Source organism: Ailuropoda melanoleuca, chromosome 17 (assembly GCF_002007445.2).
Source record: "Ailuropoda melanoleuca isolate Jingjing chromosome 17, ASM200744v2, whole genome shotgun sequence".
NCBI lineage: Eukaryota > Metazoa > Chordata > Mammalia > Carnivora > Ursidae > Ailuropoda > Ailuropoda melanoleuca.
The window spans coordinates 12,624,879-12,641,632 of record NC_048234.1 but is presented as its reverse complement, the minus strand read 5'-3'; the positions used below and the strand labels follow the sequence as shown (position 1 = coordinate 12,641,632).

The 16,754-nt window shown below is 53.8% G+C and overlaps 1 protein-coding gene across 6 annotated transcripts in view; it reads left to right on the top strand.

The window, feature by feature from the left end:
• MPRIP (myosin phosphatase Rho interacting protein) overlaps window positions 1-16,754 on the top strand; it is a 157,515-nt gene that overhangs the window by 114,191 nt on the left and 26,570 nt on the right. For all 6 annotated transcript variants that reach the window (XM_034647400.1, XM_034647398.1, XM_034647397.1 and 3 more), the window contains 6 exons: window positions 3,429-3,570; window positions 4,438-4,551; window positions 6,107-6,163; window positions 7,418-7,486; window positions 9,832-9,921; window positions 13,937-14,046. In XM_034647400.1, the coding sequence (XP_034503291.1) occupies window positions 3,429-3,570; window positions 4,438-4,551; window positions 6,107-6,163; window positions 7,418-7,486; window positions 9,832-9,921; window positions 13,937-14,046 (582 nt within the window). The remainder of the gene's footprint in view (window positions 1-3,428; window positions 3,571-4,437; window positions 4,552-6,106; window positions 6,164-7,417; window positions 7,487-9,831; window positions 9,922-13,936; window positions 14,047-16,754) is intronic.

The window sequence follows — 16,754 nt, the reverse complement described above, 5'->3', positions numbered from 1 at the left end:
AAAACTTCCTCTGATAATCAGCTTCCAATTTGGCCAACTTCTGACCACAGAGCTATTTAAAAACTCCTCTTAAATATCTTGTCACTTGTCAGCCAGGACATACAGTAAATGTTTCTGGCAGTATTGAACAGCCCCCCTTTCCAGGTAAGAGGGGACCCCAAGAGGGTAAAAAAGGATACTTACTCTCTTCCCAAGATCCAGAGTTACTCTCAAAGACAGCCAAAAGAACGAACCAGCAACGTGCATGTCCCATTCAGACAGAATACCAAGCCAGATTCTTAGGACACAAAACAAGACAAGAAGGCAGTAGCTGTCCCTGACAGAGAAAGGATCAAGAACCAGTGTGTCTGGATTTGGAAAGAAAAGGATAGTGCGAAATTTTACTTTTGTCTTTCGACTGGGCATTAGAGATGGCTGTTCAGGAGAACTGACTCTGGTATGGTTTCTCACTTTTCTCTGGCTTCTACTAGTTTTCCCAGGATTCCCTCTGTAGCCTCTGGTATCTACCAGAATTTGGCAAGATTTTTTGTTAATTTTAATTTTAGTTTTCCTTGGCTGTTTAAGAGAATAACATAGCAGTTTACCAGAAAATCCCTCAGAGTCCCACCAACTCTGGGAGGAGCCCACATGGGGGCCTCCTTCAAAGGCAGCTATGGGGGCATTCAAGTTGGTGTTGAAGGATTTATCCAAAACGTTTGAGGACAAACTTTTTTCTAATGGCCCAGTTGCTTACAAACAATACTGCTGATGTCTGGGCCAGTGTTTTGATGTTATACTCCTAAGAGGGTGTAATGGGAGAGGCCTAGCTGTTGCTTTAGATATCTTTGTGTCTTTAATTTTTCATTAGCCTTTGCAACAAAACTTTCAGTGAAACTGTTTTGGAATCTTGAAGCCTTTGGAAGCTTCTGCATACCAATTAAAACAGGTACCCCATTCTGTTTGTTTGATTTAGGAACCCTTGCGTTTAATTGTAAGTGTACTTCCTAAATAAATGATCTTGTCTAACTGGAATATTCCCATATTGGCCATTGTAATTCTAAGTTATCTTTAGCAAGATTTTGCATTTTTGTAAATATTTATAGTTTCTGGGACTATAGTTCTTAGCCATAAAGTAAGTAGGTGTGTTGGAAGTTGGTGTATTCAACTGTGGGATTGATTGATTGATTGATTGAGATTTTATTTCTTTGAGAGAGAGTGCATACCCAGGAACATGAGCTGGGCGGGTAGGGGCAGAGGGAGAGGGAGAGGGAGAAGCAGACTCCCTACTGAGCAGGGACCCCGATGCGGGGCTCGATCCCAGGACCCTGAGATCATGACCTGAGCCGAAGGCAGACGCTTAACCGACTGAGCCATCCAGGTGCCCCTCAACTCTGGAATTTAAAGATCCCATTTCTTCTAGTGAAGCCTTTGAGTCTGCCAGAGCTAAATTAATACCTAAAAGGTTATGCTGCTGGGTTGGGAATTGTGTGGAGTTTTACAGCATACCTGCTGCACGGAAATTTTTTTGAGGTTGGCAGGTAACCAGTGTCACTGTCGTGTCCATTCTGTGACCAGCTTACCCTAACACAGGAGTCTTAGAGTTAGCTGGCAAATGCTCTGATAGGTTTTTAAGTGCTCGGCCCGTGCCCATCGATTTTGTAGCTTTTGGCTTATGAGATTCTCATCTGCCATAGCCTTTACCTCGTGCGGACCTTAACGTACCGGCAGTAACTGCGACGTTGCTAACCAGCACCCCCAGCAGTTCTCAGTTTGGAGCTGGGGACGTGGGGACCTCCTGAACCAGCAGACCTCAAAGGACGGGAACTGTGGAGCGGGGTCCCCATCAAACGGGGACTTGAGACTGAATGAGCCATAGTTCCCAGCATGGTCTAGTCAAGTGGGGGACCATAGAAAGCCAATTAGATCAGGAACTCAGTGGCAAGAGAGCAGAGCTCAGAACCAGGAGGAACTTCCCATGGCCCTCAGAAATGGTGAGGAAGACAGAGCCCTCAGGGTTCCCAGGTGCCACAGCTAGCTGTTTGTCATTGTCCTTAAAGCTGTCTGAAGTTTCCTTCAGGTCCCACCACTGCCACCAGATCTGTAAAACAAAAATTCAGCTGAGCAAAATGTAAAGATCTTATTGGCTTTATTCAGGATTCAGCATCCCACCTAGCAGACAGAAAGGAGCTCTGAGGAGCCATACAAAGTGAAGGACTTTTGGAGGCAGAAGGGGGTGGGACAAAGAATTCCTGGTGAAGAGTGCATTGTTTCAGGCAAGGTCACCTTCGTTTGGGGGCAGCAGGGGTCTGTCAGGAAGATTACCTCACCAGTGCTGACCAGGTAACTCCAGATTGACTGGTTTAAGATTCCACTCCTGGGAGAGGTTGAAACTGTAATTTAGATATCAAGTCTCAGTTTGGTGAGTGGGCTTAGCACGAATGACTCCCATTTGGTCCGGGTCCCTTTTTTAAACAACGTCCAAGTCTCAGCCCCCCCCCCCCCCCCCCCGTGGGCAGCCCCGGGGGTGAGGACTTGGTCTCGGCCCATGTGCCCCACCTGACCTCCCTGCCTTTGGCCACCATGGCGACTCCTTGTGACTCAGGGACAAGGATGGCATCCCCTTCTCAGCGATCACCTCGGGTTTTTGTTTCTTTAATTCTTTGGTTAATTTTGATTTACCATTATCTGATTTAAAAAGCCGTCCCTTTCAGTGTATTCATTTTCCAGCCTTCTTTTCTTTCAGGTCTTGCCCCTTCCCACCTTCTCCTGCTGTGTGGCTGTGTGACGTCACTCGCCCTTCCTTCGCCTGCTTCGCTCCCATCTCAGCTCCGTCTCCAGCCGTAGATGGCCTGATGATGCGCCAGCCTTTTCACACGAAATCAACTTGCTTTGTTTTTGTTTTAATTTGGTTTTTGATTCTTTTTACTGTTGGCACAAACGATGTTAATTCATGGGCCTTTTTCTTGCTCAATTTTGGATGCCCTGGGGTGGGGGCTGCATCATGATCTGCTGAGGAATGAATGCAAGGGGGACGGAGGCTGTCACCCTCCGAGGTGGTGGTTGCCTTCTGATCATGTCTGTGGCTCAGGAGAGGGTGCCAGGCAATGAGCTGTGTGATCGCCAAGTGTGTCATGCCGGGGCCTCCATTGTCAAGGACAGGCCTGGGGAAGGGGGAGGCCCTGGCCCCTGAGCTGCTGCCAGCCCCTGCATGGCTGCCCCCTCCACGGTGGTGGGACAGGGAGCTTGGGGAGGGGTGTCAGGTGAACTGGCCGGGTGTGCTGTGTGCACAGCCTGCGCACCCTGCGGGAGGGGAGGCCCAGGGAGGGCTGGGAAGGGCCAGGCATGGCAGTGTTGGCTGAAGGAGCGCCTCTGCAACTCAAGGCCAAGCCCGCCTCAGGCTGTGGGGGGACCCTGTCTCCCCCTCAGCAGCCTCGTGTCCTCTCTTGCAGGAGGTCCCAGGTCATTGAGAAATTTGAGGCCTTGGACATTGAGAAGGCGGAGCACATGGAGACTAACTCGTCAGCCGGGCCCTCGCCATCGAGCGACACTCGCCAGGGCCGCAGTGAGAAGAGGGCATTTCCCAGGAAACGGGTGAGCGCCTGGGGTCCGGGGCCAGCGTTGAGGCCCAGGCAGTGCCGTGTGCGGCCCCGGGGTCACAGTCAGCATGTGGCCCCGCACCTTCTCACAGAGCCCCCAAACACACCTGGACACGCTGCTGCTGGGCTTCCCGCTCTCGTTTCCTAGTTGTCTGCTCGTGTCTCTGCTCTCCTCCAGTGAGGGACTCTCTTGAGAGCGAGGCCTGGCTTCTGCATCTTCCTGTCAGAACTTCCTCCGTTCCTGCTGAAGGCTAGTCTGGCAAGCCTTAGATCCCAGGTCATAGCTAGAGCTGCTCGCTTCCTGTCTGAGGCAGCCCGGCCGTGAGGCCGAGCACCTTCCTTCCTCCTCCTTTCGAGTGGCGGCCATAGCCCTCGCTTCTCTACGTGGTCCACGGGCAGATCCCTCTTCTGAACCCTCCTCCTCCCGGGCAGCCCACCCGCCTCTTACAGCCCTGCTGTGTCCGATCTTCATCTTCCTCCCCAGCTTCTCTCTGGGCTCATGAGGTGCTCTGCTGCTGGCTGCCACAGAGTCCGCGGCTCTTCTTTCTGTGACCCTGAGAAGCCAGGGGATGGGGGTGGGACCAGGAGCGTGATGGTGACAAGTGCATCTGAAAGAAAAGGCTGCTCCAGCGACTAGCGCGTCTTTGAGCCCGCTGCGTGAAGCAGGAGGCGCTGGACGAGGAGTCCCGGGACGCCGGCTCCGGTCCCCATGCTGGCCCGGACTTGCCATGGGGCCCAGACAAAGTGCTCTCGTCCTCGCCTGGGAACAGTCTTGACCCTCCCACAGCTCTGGCTGCTGGTCTCCCTGCTCCCCGCCTGAGTGTACTGGCTTGTACTGACTGGCGGCTGCTCTCTGCCACAGGACCTCCCCAGCGAAGCCCCCACAGCTCCTCTCCCGGACACCTCGGCCTCCCCCCTGTCTCCACACCGAAGAGCCAAGTCACTGGACAGGAGGTCCACGGAGTCCTCCCTGACGGTGAGCCCAGGCGCCCGCGCACCGAGGCCTGGAGACGCTGCTCCTGCTGCTTCTGTCACTTGGGGTCACTGTCTGCTTATGTCCGTGCGTCCATGCTGGCTTTCCCCTCTGCACCGGCCTTTGTGTCTGTGCGTGGGAAGCAGATGCTGTGTTTCTTTCCCCTTTTTGGACTCCATGGGCATCCTGAGCTCTGAAGTCCCTGGTAGAAGAGGCCACTTGGCCAAGGCAGCAAAATCCTGACTTCGGGGAACCGGGGCCACAACAAGGAACCTCTCTGTTGTTGTTTTGGGTGTTTATTTCAGTGACACGTTGGAGGCGGGAGCCCCCTCTTGCTGGGGGCCCTTGCCTTGTCCGTGGTGTTTCACCGCAGGAGGAGGAAGGCCTCTGCCCTAGGGCCTTTGAGCTGCAGCAGGGGAGGTGCGGGTGGGGCGCGGTCAGCCAGGACCATCGCTCCTTCGGGGAGCTGAGAGCAGCAGGCCAGAGGCCCTGGGAGTGCAGGACAACTGCTCACAGGGTCACCTGGGGCTCATCTCTGTGTTGTCCTCAGCCTTCTGAGAAGGCCATGGTTGGTGCCACTTCTGCCCCTAGGCTGTGGAGCCTCCGCCCACGGGTTCCCATGAACCTGAATAAGGATAGGAGGGCTTCTTACCTGGACGAAGTTTGTTTTTCCCTTGAGTCTGAGTTTGGCTCAGAGGTTTGGAACCAGACACTCGCAGAACACGTGTTGCTGGTGGTGGTCCTGCCACTGTACACCGTTCTCATAATTCCCGCCCAGTCCTTCACATGCAGGAAGACATCACAGCCTGATCTGGTGGAGACAGCTGTAGGAAGGCGGAGAGCAAGCACATGGGGCGAAGGGAAGGATGAGTCACATCTCTTTAGGTGCTGGCTTTACAGGTGTCCAGGCGTGAAACACAAGCAAGGCCCAGCTGGGCTGCAGGTGGTCCTCAGGCGCTTCCCCAGCTGCTCCGCAGGCCCGGGTGCACGGCTGCAGGAGAACCCGGCAGAGACCGCGCCCCCTGCTTTCCTGCCGGCTGTCCGGGGTTTGCATCTCGCAGGGAAATGAGATAAAGCCCGTCCTGTTCGATAGGTGGCCTCAGGGCCTCAGCAGGCTTGCTGCTGCGTCTCTGCTCAGCACTGTACGTAGGCTCCGCTCTTCAGGCTTCCTCTCTCCGTCTTCCTGTGGCTTCTGTGAGAACTTCTGATTTCTTCTTTTAGGGCTCACTGCAGATTTTCCCCTTCACGGGAAACACTAAACGACTCTCCCTCTGGGCCGTTCTGTGCTGCCAGGCGGCCGCTGCCAATGTAGCCAGGGCTTCCCTCAGAGCGTCCGGGCAGCCTGGCCGCTGCTGCTCACAGGGCGCTGGGGCCGTGCCCGGCATCTCGTCCCTCGAAGACACGAATCTGTGGAGTGTTTGCTGGCAGGAGGAGAAATGCCTTTTCCTGCCGCCCACCTCATCTGCACAGAAATGCCTGCCCCTCGGTCACCCTTTCCCCACGACTGGGATATCAGTGTGCTTTCTTCTGAACTGTACTTTTTTTCTCCCTTTCTTAGCCCGACCTGCTGAATTTCAAGAAAGGCTGGCTGACCAAGCAGTACGAGGACGGCCAGGTGAGTAAGCAGGGCTGCTGGGGCCTCTGAGGTATTGGGGAGCAGGTATGAGGTCTACCTGGCCTTGTCCCCAGCAGGTGTGGGAACACTGGCTCGACCCCCCACCTCCAGTGTGGCCTCGTGTCTGGTGCACCAGGACTGGGGTAGCTGAGACCCCCGTCTCCTCAGGGAAGTGGAGGTGCACAGCCTCCCCCACCCTCAGTTCTGCAGTCGGGGGGTGGGGACCTCTGGAGAAGATTGCCCTCCTGCACCCTGAAGGGATCTCAGCCTCAGGCCAGGAGGTGTCCTACAGCACTAACTCCCTAGCCAGTAATCTTTCCTAAAAGTTCTCTGGGAGCCCAGGCTTCCCAGGAAGCCTCTGGTTGTGTGGTTGGCTTGTGGTTGCTTACAAGGCCGGCCAAGTGGACAGCAGCCGAGGGCTTCTAGACTCTACCAGAGACTCCCGCTCAGCTGCAGTCCTGGGAGGAGCCAGTGTCATAGTCTTGCCGTCAAACTCAAGCAGGAAGTGCCATTTGCAGCTGGACCTGCCAGCCCCACCTCGACCCTGCTTGGGGCTAGAAGGCCAGGCCTCCAAGAAGGCGTCAAGAGGAGCCTGCTAGTTCATATGGAGAGAGGCCCCCGAAACCCCACCCTCCAGAGCTCCCCTTCGTGCTTCCCGAGCGACTGTGCCGAAACATCTTCTTTTTCTCTCTCCTCCATATCAATCCCCTTGGCCTTGCTGAAGACTCAAGTCTCCCTCCTTGGTACTCACAGTGAAGACTTGGGAAGCTAGCTGGCTGGTTTGCTCCTGCTGGCTGCAGGTGGGCGCACCCCTCTGGTTAGCCAGCCAGTGGCTGTGGCTCACAGGCAGCCACCTAAGGGTGGAGATGCTGTTTCCACAGCCACCTTTCAGCTCTGAGGGGCCAGCCCCCTGTCTGCAGCCTCTGGAGTTGAGACTGAGGACTGCGAAGCACTTTTCACCAGCCACACCACTGTGGGTTACAGAGAGCCCATAGCCTGCGGCCCACCCCAGCTCTCCATGCTGCCTGGTCACGGGGGAGCCGCAGCTTAGCAAGTGCCCTGAGGTCATGTGCGCATGGCTGCCTGCGGCCTGAGCAGAGTCCTGTGTGTGTCTGCCACTCGTGGGAGGGGCCACCTGCCCTCTGCTTTTCCTGTGCTCTGGGAGGTTCCCCCAGGACTCTGGCTGTGGATCACCTTGGAGCAGTAAATGTGCTGCTCTGCCCTAGCTGAGTCTGCTTTTCCCTTCCCTTTTAGTGGAAGAAACACTGGTTTGTCCTTGCTGATCAAAGTCTGAGATACTACAGGGATTCGGCGGCTGAGGAGGTGAGTGTCTTGGTTTCCTTCCCAGTTGTGGAGACAGCTGAAGGGCTCCCAGCCACCGCTTCTCCAGGCTCAAGTCCCCTTCTGTCTGTCGACAGGTGTCTAAGTTGCCATCTTGGGTTTCCTGGTCTAGATTTGATGGGAAGGCTGAGCATAGTGTGACAAGCTTTTGATGTTCTCGTGACTGATTCTTCCTGAAACGTTGGGCTGTTTAGAGGCCCTGCTTTAGGCACCTGAGTGATGTGCTTCAGTGGCCTCTCTTTTCTCTGTTCTTTGAAAAACACTGAAAGAGATCTTATTTTAAAACTCAGGATGAGCAGTTTTGTTTTTCCTACAAAAATTTCATGGAGAATTGAGTCTCTTGAAGAAATGGAACTAAATCTTGTCCCTTGTCTTTTGGACAAAGATGGGATGTGACAAATGAATTTGGTTGGCTCAGTTGACTGTCTTGATTCCGTGGTTGAAGACCAACCAGAAGGAGCTCTTTTTCCTTCACCTACAAAAATATCTCGTTTGAGCAATTTGGCAAGTCTGTGTGTTCCTACTTTTTCCCTTGCATCCCACTCCAGGAATCCTTCAGATATATTTCCACATATAGGAAGACATCTGTGCCCCAGGTTAGTCATTCCTGCATTTCTGTAAGAGTAGCAGATTGGCAAGAATCTAAATATCTTCCATTAGGGGGCTGGTTATATGTATTTACATATCGCGAACCTCAGAAAAACTATTGGTATAAAATTAAGATGCCATTTAAAGTCTCAGTTCTTGAATACTCTTCTATATTCTGTGATTCAAAATCGACGGTGAGCGTAAGTTGCTTTTGCTGCATTCTGGAGTATGAGGGGTGCCTTGTGGAAAAGCACTTGCTCCCCACGCGCGCCGCCGGCCGACCTGGTGGCTTCTCCTCGCGCAGTACTGTCTGTACTGGAAAGTGCAGGAGCAACTGAGAGACATACTGCTCACTCACTTTGGGTGTTTGGCACTTCCTTAAAAATGAACCAAGTGAGTCTCTTCCTTCAAAGAAAACAATGGATAGTTTGGTGCCAGTGATGCTTTCAAGCGAAATTGGAACTTTGGAAAATGTGTTTTCCCCACCACAAACTTGGCAGCTTCCCTTCCCTTACAGACGGTCCTGATGACATAGGTGCTCATACTACCATGTTTTGAGCTTGTGTAATGAAATACGTCAATTTGTGGAAGATACGCATACCTCGATGTCTTCCAAATGACCAATACATAAAGTTACAAAATCACTCACGGGTAAAAGTCCATTCAGAGGGAAAAACCATGGATTTTAGTATAATGGAATGGAAAGTCCCTTGATAGGATTTCAGATTCCACTTTGCAGTTAACCTTTAAGAGAGTACAGCTTTTCACAGTGTATGTCAATCAGACCGTCATGCCATGTACCTTCAGCTTACACAGTGGTGTATGCCAGTTATTCCTCGACAAAACTGGGGGAAAAGAAAGAAATGACCATTAAAATATGTGTCTCTTTTCCAATCTCTATCTATGTAGGTTGGACTGTCTTTGTATACAGTTGACCCTTGAACAAACACAGGGTTAGGAGTGCTGTCCCCTTCCGCAGTTGGAAACCCGCATGCAACTCTTGACTTCCCCAAAACTGAACTAAGAGCCTGCTGTTGATCACAAGCCTTACCAACGGCACAAACGGTTGATTAACACAGATGTTGCATGTTACGTGTGTCGTATACTGTATTCTTACAAAAAAGTAAGCTAGAGAAAAGAAGAGGCCACTAAGAAAATCGTAAGGAAGAGAGAATACATTTACAGTACGGTACTATAGCAAAACAAAACAAAACAAAACAAAATCTGTGTACAACTGGACCCACACGATTCAAACCCGTATTGTTCAAGAGTCAGCTGTACTTCATTCAAAATGATATATTGAACAGAATGCATGCAGCAACAGATGTGAGAATCCAGCTGTCCTTGGAAGCCAAGCATTTAAAGCAAGATTTGCAAAAATCCCTTGCTGACTTTTTAAAATATTTTTTGTGGTAAAATAAAATGTTTCTTTGTGTTCTTAAATGAGCAAATACGTTTACTTTTGTTCTAGTTTATTTCTAATATGCTAATATCGTCAATAGAGAAAACTCACATAAATTGGGACCTCAGTTTTTAAGAGTATAAGAGACTTCCAGCATCAGGGTTGAGAAGCACTGGCATGGGGTAACTTTGGCAGGATGCACGGGGACATGGCGTGGATGCTTCCAGGTCGCATAGGATGGGCAGTATCCTCGCTTGTCAGTGTATATGCCCATTAAAAATAAAGCTAACATGGAAATTCACTTGTCTAGGTGTTGAGTTTTACTTTCTCTCTGCAGGCGGCTGACTTGGACGGGGAAATTGACTTGTCTACGTGTTGCGATGTCACCGAGTATCCAGTCCAGAGAAACTATGGCTTTCAGATACATGTGAGCCTGGGGTGGAGTTTGGAGACAGGCTTGGTGTGGAGGTGGGGGCACGGGCTTGAGCTGCTGGAACTTTTCTCCAAGAACCCGAGGTCCTGGTCCGGGGACACCTGTGGGCAAGCCTGACCTCCCACGGGCTTAGTCGCGCGCGTTCTTTGCGGTCTGTCCCTAGCACCTCATCCCAACCCCAGCTTGTGATCTGAACAAAAAAGTAGGCATTAGCACCTTTCTTCTCAATACTGTTTAGAAGCTTTGTGTTACTGAAGGGTCTTTCTTTTTCCTTTTTTTATATGCTGGCATTTGGGAAGGACGGGGAATAGGGGAAATAAGAATAGAAGTGTTAGTTAAGCTTTGAATATTAGGTTTTTACTCATTAATTCTTTCATTTGGAAATTTATTCATCCACTTACAAGTCTTTTTTTTTTCCCCACGATCTTGTGAGGGACTCAGGCGAGCAAGGCATTGCCCCTCCCACCCCCACCCTCAAAAAGAATCTGATCGGAGCAATGAAATGGTTCTCCTGGGCCGGTTATTAAAGCTGGTGGCTCAAGGGCAGGGCGTAGTCCTCAACTGTTGCATCTGCCCTCACTCTGACCCCAACTGCAAGATCATGGGGTGCCCAAAACCGCCTCAGGCTCCAGAGTTGGCCGGAGTGACTCACAGAACACAGGAAAGCACTATACTTAACCATTGTAGTTTCCTTGTAGCAGAAGGATGCAAATTAGAACAAGGCAGAGGAAAAGACAGGGAGAATTGTGCTGGGATGGCCCTAAACACAAACGTTCCGAGTCCTTGGGGACGCCTTCTGTCTTGGGTGATGTGTGGTCATGCCCAGAGCTTCCAGCCCAGGAGGCTCACCCGAGTCAGTGTCCAGAGCTTTCACTGAAGCTTGAGTTACTGTCCATGTAGTCAAATGCAGTTTCCTGCCTTCTCCTCAGAGCTTGGCTGATTTCACGTGTCACAAATCCCAACCTTCTCACTTCATGGCTGGTCTTTCTGGAGTGGCCAGGCCCTGCCCTGAATGACAAGGATTCACAGGTTACTTCCCAGGAGCTGGGACAAAGGCCAGACCTCTCTTTGGGCACAGCTAATTCTTCCCTCGCGAGAGCCCTGGAAGTGTGTGCTAACGAGCAGCCGGACAGAGCTGCCGCCTGGGACTCAGTTTCCCACTGGGAGTTAGAACTCCAGTTGGGTTGCCTTTAGCAGGGTGTTTCCTTTACATCTGCGGGCCCACCAACTCAGTTGTAATTCTGGACTCCGAGTAGATCAGACACCTTGGGACTAACTTCTATTAACCAAACCCAGAGGAGACCAAGGTTCAGACCCAAAGGCCAGTGAGTTTATTACAAGGAGAAATCCAGGCGGCAGCCCACCGGGCTACTGTTCATGCTATTGCCTCCACGCAGTGCAGCCGTGTGGACACCAAGGCCTAGTTGGAGGTTACACTGATGGCTTGGCTTCAGGGCCAGGGCATGAGCTGGTGGGTCTTGGTGGCCTGTGCTGCCCTGCTGTGATGCTCTTCTTCTTGTCCCTGCAGGAGGGATAGCCATGCTTGGTGAGCCAGCGTGTCAGCACTGGAGACAGTGGTGCATTCTGGCTTTCCGGGCTCATGCTAACCCCCCACCTTCACCCCTACCTCTCCATTTTAAAGAGCAGATCTCTCTGGCTAGGGCATCCCCGGGGTAAGAAATGTCATTAAGTCAGCACTCATCACTGGGCTTGTCATAGTTTCACTGTTCTAGGGCTGCTTCTGTGTGATGAGGCCGTGGCCTGAATCGTTTAGGTGACAGTCTGTCCCTCTCAGAACTCACCTGCTCTCCCCGTCACCGACGAGGTCATTTCTGAGTCACCTGTGTTCCCTGGCTGAGCTCAGCTGTCAGTCGGACCCCTCTTAACCTTACCCTGGGCCGGGCAGCATGAGCTTAGCTCCAGTGCTGATGCTTTTCCATGAGTCTCATGGCCTCAGAGTTCTAAGCCAGGAGAGATTGCTTTTAGTGCAGGAGAGTGGGTCCCAGGAGGGGCTCGGCCTGGACCACTAAAGGGCTTTAGGGTCTTGCAAGGCAAGGCTGGAGGGCCGAGTTTGTCGTCTTCTTGCCTGGCCGCCAGACCCAGTGGCACCTTCAAGGTAGCTGAGTGCGGAAACCGGGTGAGGGGGGCACTGCGGGAGCCCTGCGTGCCAGGGCAGGAGTCGGTCTTGTGTGGAGGTCGGGGGAAGCCCTGGAATGTGTTAGAAGTCACAAGGCAGTTGTGCCTTAGTAAGACCCATCCAGCAGGACACACAGCTCACTTAGAATGAAGGGGAAGGTCAGGCAGCAGGCCAAGTGGTGAGGGGCAAAGCAAGTGGTGAGAAGAACCATGGTGGAAGGGCAGCTGGGTGTGGCTCTGGCCGGGTGACGGAGCAAGTGTGAGGTCTCCCACCCCAGAGCACGATGAGCCTTGTGCTGTAGCCAGCGACAGAGGTGGCTTTGCAGCAGGGGAGCCTCTGGAGTTCTGGCCTGTGTTTGAGGCGTCCCTGAGAACATTAGGCAGCCGCGAACGTGGACGTGCTTGGGAAAGAGCTCTCCGGAGGTGGGAGATGAGCTCATGGGAGAGAATGGACAGATTGTTGAGGTCAGACTACAGAAATACCTGCACTGGGAGATGAGCTCATGGGAGAGAATGGACAGATTGTTGAGGTCAGACTACAGAAATACCTGCACTGGAGGAGGGAGCAGAGGAGCCAGGGATGCGGGGGAGCTGGCCCCGGGGACGGGGGAGGGCCAGGGCCCAAGGGACGGGTGCTTCCGAGAGCCCTGAGGCAGCAGCCCTGCCCTTGGCTTGCACGGAGAGGAAAGCGATGAAGGAGAGATGAGCTGGGTCGTGGGCAGGGGCCCTTCTCTATTAGGGGTGCCGGTGGGGGCCTGAGGTGGAGGATAAAGTCAGGTCCGAGCTGCGCCTTGCAGCGTGCTGGACCAGCACATGCTCTCTTATATTTTGGCCCCTGGCTGTGCCATCGTCCATCCCAAAACCATCTTGGGGATTTCATCTTCCCATCAGCTGAGTAGCTGACGTGTCTCACAGGCCCATTGGTCAGTAGCCTGAGCAGCCTAAAGAACAGTATCGATACCCTTGCTTCTGTGACACGGGAGCCCGTGGTGCAAAAGCAGGGCGATGGCCTCCAGGAGACTGCCACCTGCATTTCCGGCCCCTCCCCATCTTGGGTGCTGCCTGGCAATGTGGCTCAGCGACACAGAGGTTGTGTCCCAGAGGCCTCTCCGCTCCCTGGCCCTGCTGCCTGCTCTCAGCCCCTGTCTGGCTCCCCTCCCCTCCTGCCCACCTTCTGTCCCCACATCGTGCAGCTGCTCTCCCTCAGCCATGACCGCGTACTCCTCCATCTTGACTCCTATCCCACCAGGTCACCCAGGTCAGGGGCGGGCAGTCCAGGGATTGTCCTAGAAGAGCCCCCTTGCGCTCCCATATCCTGTCAGGAACTGCATACCATCTCCTTTACCTCCCCAGAACCTACCTCTTCTCTGTCACCATGTGAACTCTAACTACAACTGCCCTGGCGGCAGCCCGGCAGGTCTCCCCGCCTCTTCTCAGACAGACAGACGTGGCCCCCCATCGGGCTCAGCCCCCCCGCCAAGTCCAATGCCTACCACTCTCCTTCCCATCACCCTGTGCACCTGCTGTGCGTGGCTGCGTGCTGCTGGGGCTGGGACCGTGCTGTCCCCAGCCTGGGGGGCCCCTTCCCACTGCTTCCCACATACCAGCTTTGTTGTCAGGTTGTGCTCTCTCCTTCCCCCGAGTCTGTGAGCCCCTGAAAGAGCAGGGCGAGCCATCCGGGGGCCAGGGACGTTGTAGGCAGAGTCAGCCACGAAAGCAGATTTGCTCTTCCCTTTGCTCTCAGGCTCTTCTTTGAGGGGGGCACACTCGCTGCTCCTAGGACAGCCCCCTACCTGGCTGCAGTTCTCCCTACAGGATGTCCTTTGGGGGTGGGGAGGTGACAGTCCCTGATGACAGCTTGTCTTCTGTGTAGACGAAGGAGGGCGAATTCACTCTCTCTGCTATGACATCTGGAATCCGGCGGAATTGGATCCAGACCATCATGAAGCACGTCCACCCGACCTCTGCCCCGGACGTGACGAGGTAAGACAGCAGGGTGCCTGAGGGAGCCACCTTCCCTGCCAGCCAGTGCCTCGCTTCTTCGTGGGTCTGTGCTTCCTGTGTCCCAGCACCGCCTTCTTCCTTCCCTCTTCTGTCCCACCTCACCTGGCCCCGCTCAGTCTCCCTTCGGCTTCCTGGTTTTTCTGCCCCTGGCGACCTTTTCCTCCTGTAAGCCTGGCCAGCGGAGGAGTGTTTGTGCCCCTGTCGGAACTGAACTTAGTGGGAGGAGCCCCTCTGGCCTGGGCACTGCCTCCTGGCGGCGGGGTAAGGGCAGCCCCGGACGCCACCTTCACAGGCCACCAGAACGTCTCTTTGTCCTGCTCTTTTTGCTCCATGCCTCCGTCTGTTCGATTTCTGTGCAACCAGGAAAAACTTCTTTGAGACTCAGTGCTAGAACCGGGTTGGTAATCTTGTTCTTCCCCCATGTTGAGCCTCTGCGGTTCGTATACCTCATGATGTCTTCTTCCTCCTGCCCTGAAGGTTAGACACCTGCTATTTGCAGTTTAAGAGAAGATTCTGATGCATGGGGCTGGTTCCACGATGCCCGGAGCTCTGTTGTTCTCTGCTGAAGGCTTCAGAGTCTCTGCCTGTTCTGAGAACCTCCCGTTTACACTTTTCAGATCATGTACTTGGCATGATTCTTCAAGCGATTGAGTTGTTGGTCACAGCTGGGTTGGCGCCCCAGGGCCCGCCGTGTGCCCCTCAGCAGCCTAGGGCAGCTGTGGCCGCGCCAAACCTTTGTCAAGGGCTTGCCTGCTTCCTAGTGACACTGCACCTCTTTGACCAAGAAGGTGGGAACAGAGTCTACTCTCCTGTGTTTATTGGCATTGTTTGTTCATTCCTTCATTTATTAGGTGAAGAGAATATTTAGTTGTTCCTGTCAGTAAGACCATGCGTTGGTGGCCAGGACAAGTTCTCCAGGGTCCTGTTAGGAGAGCTTACCTGTTAGTGGAGTGCGTCCTGCCCGCGGAGATGAACAGGGCACTCCGTCCTCATGGGGTGGCCTCGGTGGCTGTCCTCTGGCTCTCTCCCAGCCGGGAGCAGAGACCAAAGCTTTGTGAGGCCAACACTCTAAGCACCTTGAGGATGGCCCCCTAGCCGGGTGGGAAAGGCAGCTCGGGGTTCTCCAGCAAGGCTGCTGCCACAGTGGCGTGGGTGGTGGACGTGAGAGGGCCTGAGGTCCCGTCCTGGCCGCCAGCCTTCCCCTGCCTGCCGCGTCCCAGCCAGCCCCAGCTGTTCCACGAGGGCCTGTCTCCGCGCAGGGATTGAGGGGCCCAGCTGGAGGAAGTCAGCTTTGGGATGGGGGTGTCGCAGGGCAGGCACGTGGCGTCGGCCTCAGAACAGGTGTGGAGGACACACGTGAGCATATGCACATGCACATATGTCCCAGGCTGACATTTACGGTTCCCTGCCACACTCAGACTTTGGGTCCGTGTGGGGACATAGGTGCAAGGGACCAGGTCTTCCGTTTGTGTGGGAAGGTTGACTTAGTGATTGTTTTCCTGATTAGAATTTACTTCAGAATTAGTGTATTTCAAACTGAGGGGGTCCTCACGCTCCCCGTTTGTCTTCAGCCTTTCTGCTTGTCTTATGTGGGCTTTTACAGTTTGAGGGAAATTTTTTTTCAGTGGTTACAGGGCCAAGTCCCAAGAACGTATTAGAAACAAATACAAGGGCAGCTTTGGGTGATCAACCGTAGTCCCCTTGCGTCTGTGGTGGGGAGTTGCAGGGGCTTCCTGCCTGGGGGCCGGACAGGCTTCCTCTCATGGAGCCGTGGAGGCTGCTGCCAGCTCTCTGTGTGGTCGCCACACCCTACACAGCTGTCAGCCTGGGTCAGCTCTCAGTTCAGTGGCACTGGAAGATCTCTTCTGGAGAACTTTTATTCAGATGCATGTGTGCTCTTAAATTGGCAACTTGCAGGTCCCACCGCCCTGAAGCCCTAGACAGATGGCCCAGAGCATGATGATGACCATGTTTTCCTTCCCTCGGGTGCCTCTTTCCCAGGCTCCCTTCTCTTTGACTCCCATTTAAAGACTGACGCTCCCTGGGACTCCTGGGTGGCTCAGCTGGTTAAGCAACCGGCTCTTGATTCAGCTCAGGTCTTAATCTCAGGGTTGTGAGTTCAAGCCCCATGGTAGGCTCCATGCTAAGCATGGAGCCTATTTTTTTAAAAAATTTAAAAACAGGTGCCCCAGCCCACCCTCTCCCCGCCCCACAGCATGGCCCTCGCTGGCCCTCGAGGCTCTGGGTGGCTTCCAACTATGTTCTGCCGGCTTGGGCAGGACCAGAGGCCACTCTGCTCAGGCCAGGGGCCTCAAACCACCACAACTGATGGTCCCGCCTCACCCTTGCTTGGGGGGCGTCCTCTTTAGGAATCTTTGCTTTGGGGCAAATTGGACAAAGGCATGGACTCCTTACTGGGCAAGTGGAGATGCCCTTGAATCCACTCCCTACTCACCTGCACAGGGCGGGCCACTGCGTGGTGCGGGCACACAGGTGCCACCTGGGCCATCTCTCACACGGGGCACAGTGGTCTCAGGCCTTTCATTCTGGGATCCATCTGTCACACCAGCCACCAGAGTGGTTTTCTTGAAATGCAGACCTGATTGGGTTACTCACCATTGTTAAAAAACCCTCGAGCCTTTGGGGAAAAATGGTTGGTCTCATTCATTCTGTCAGCACTGCCCGGT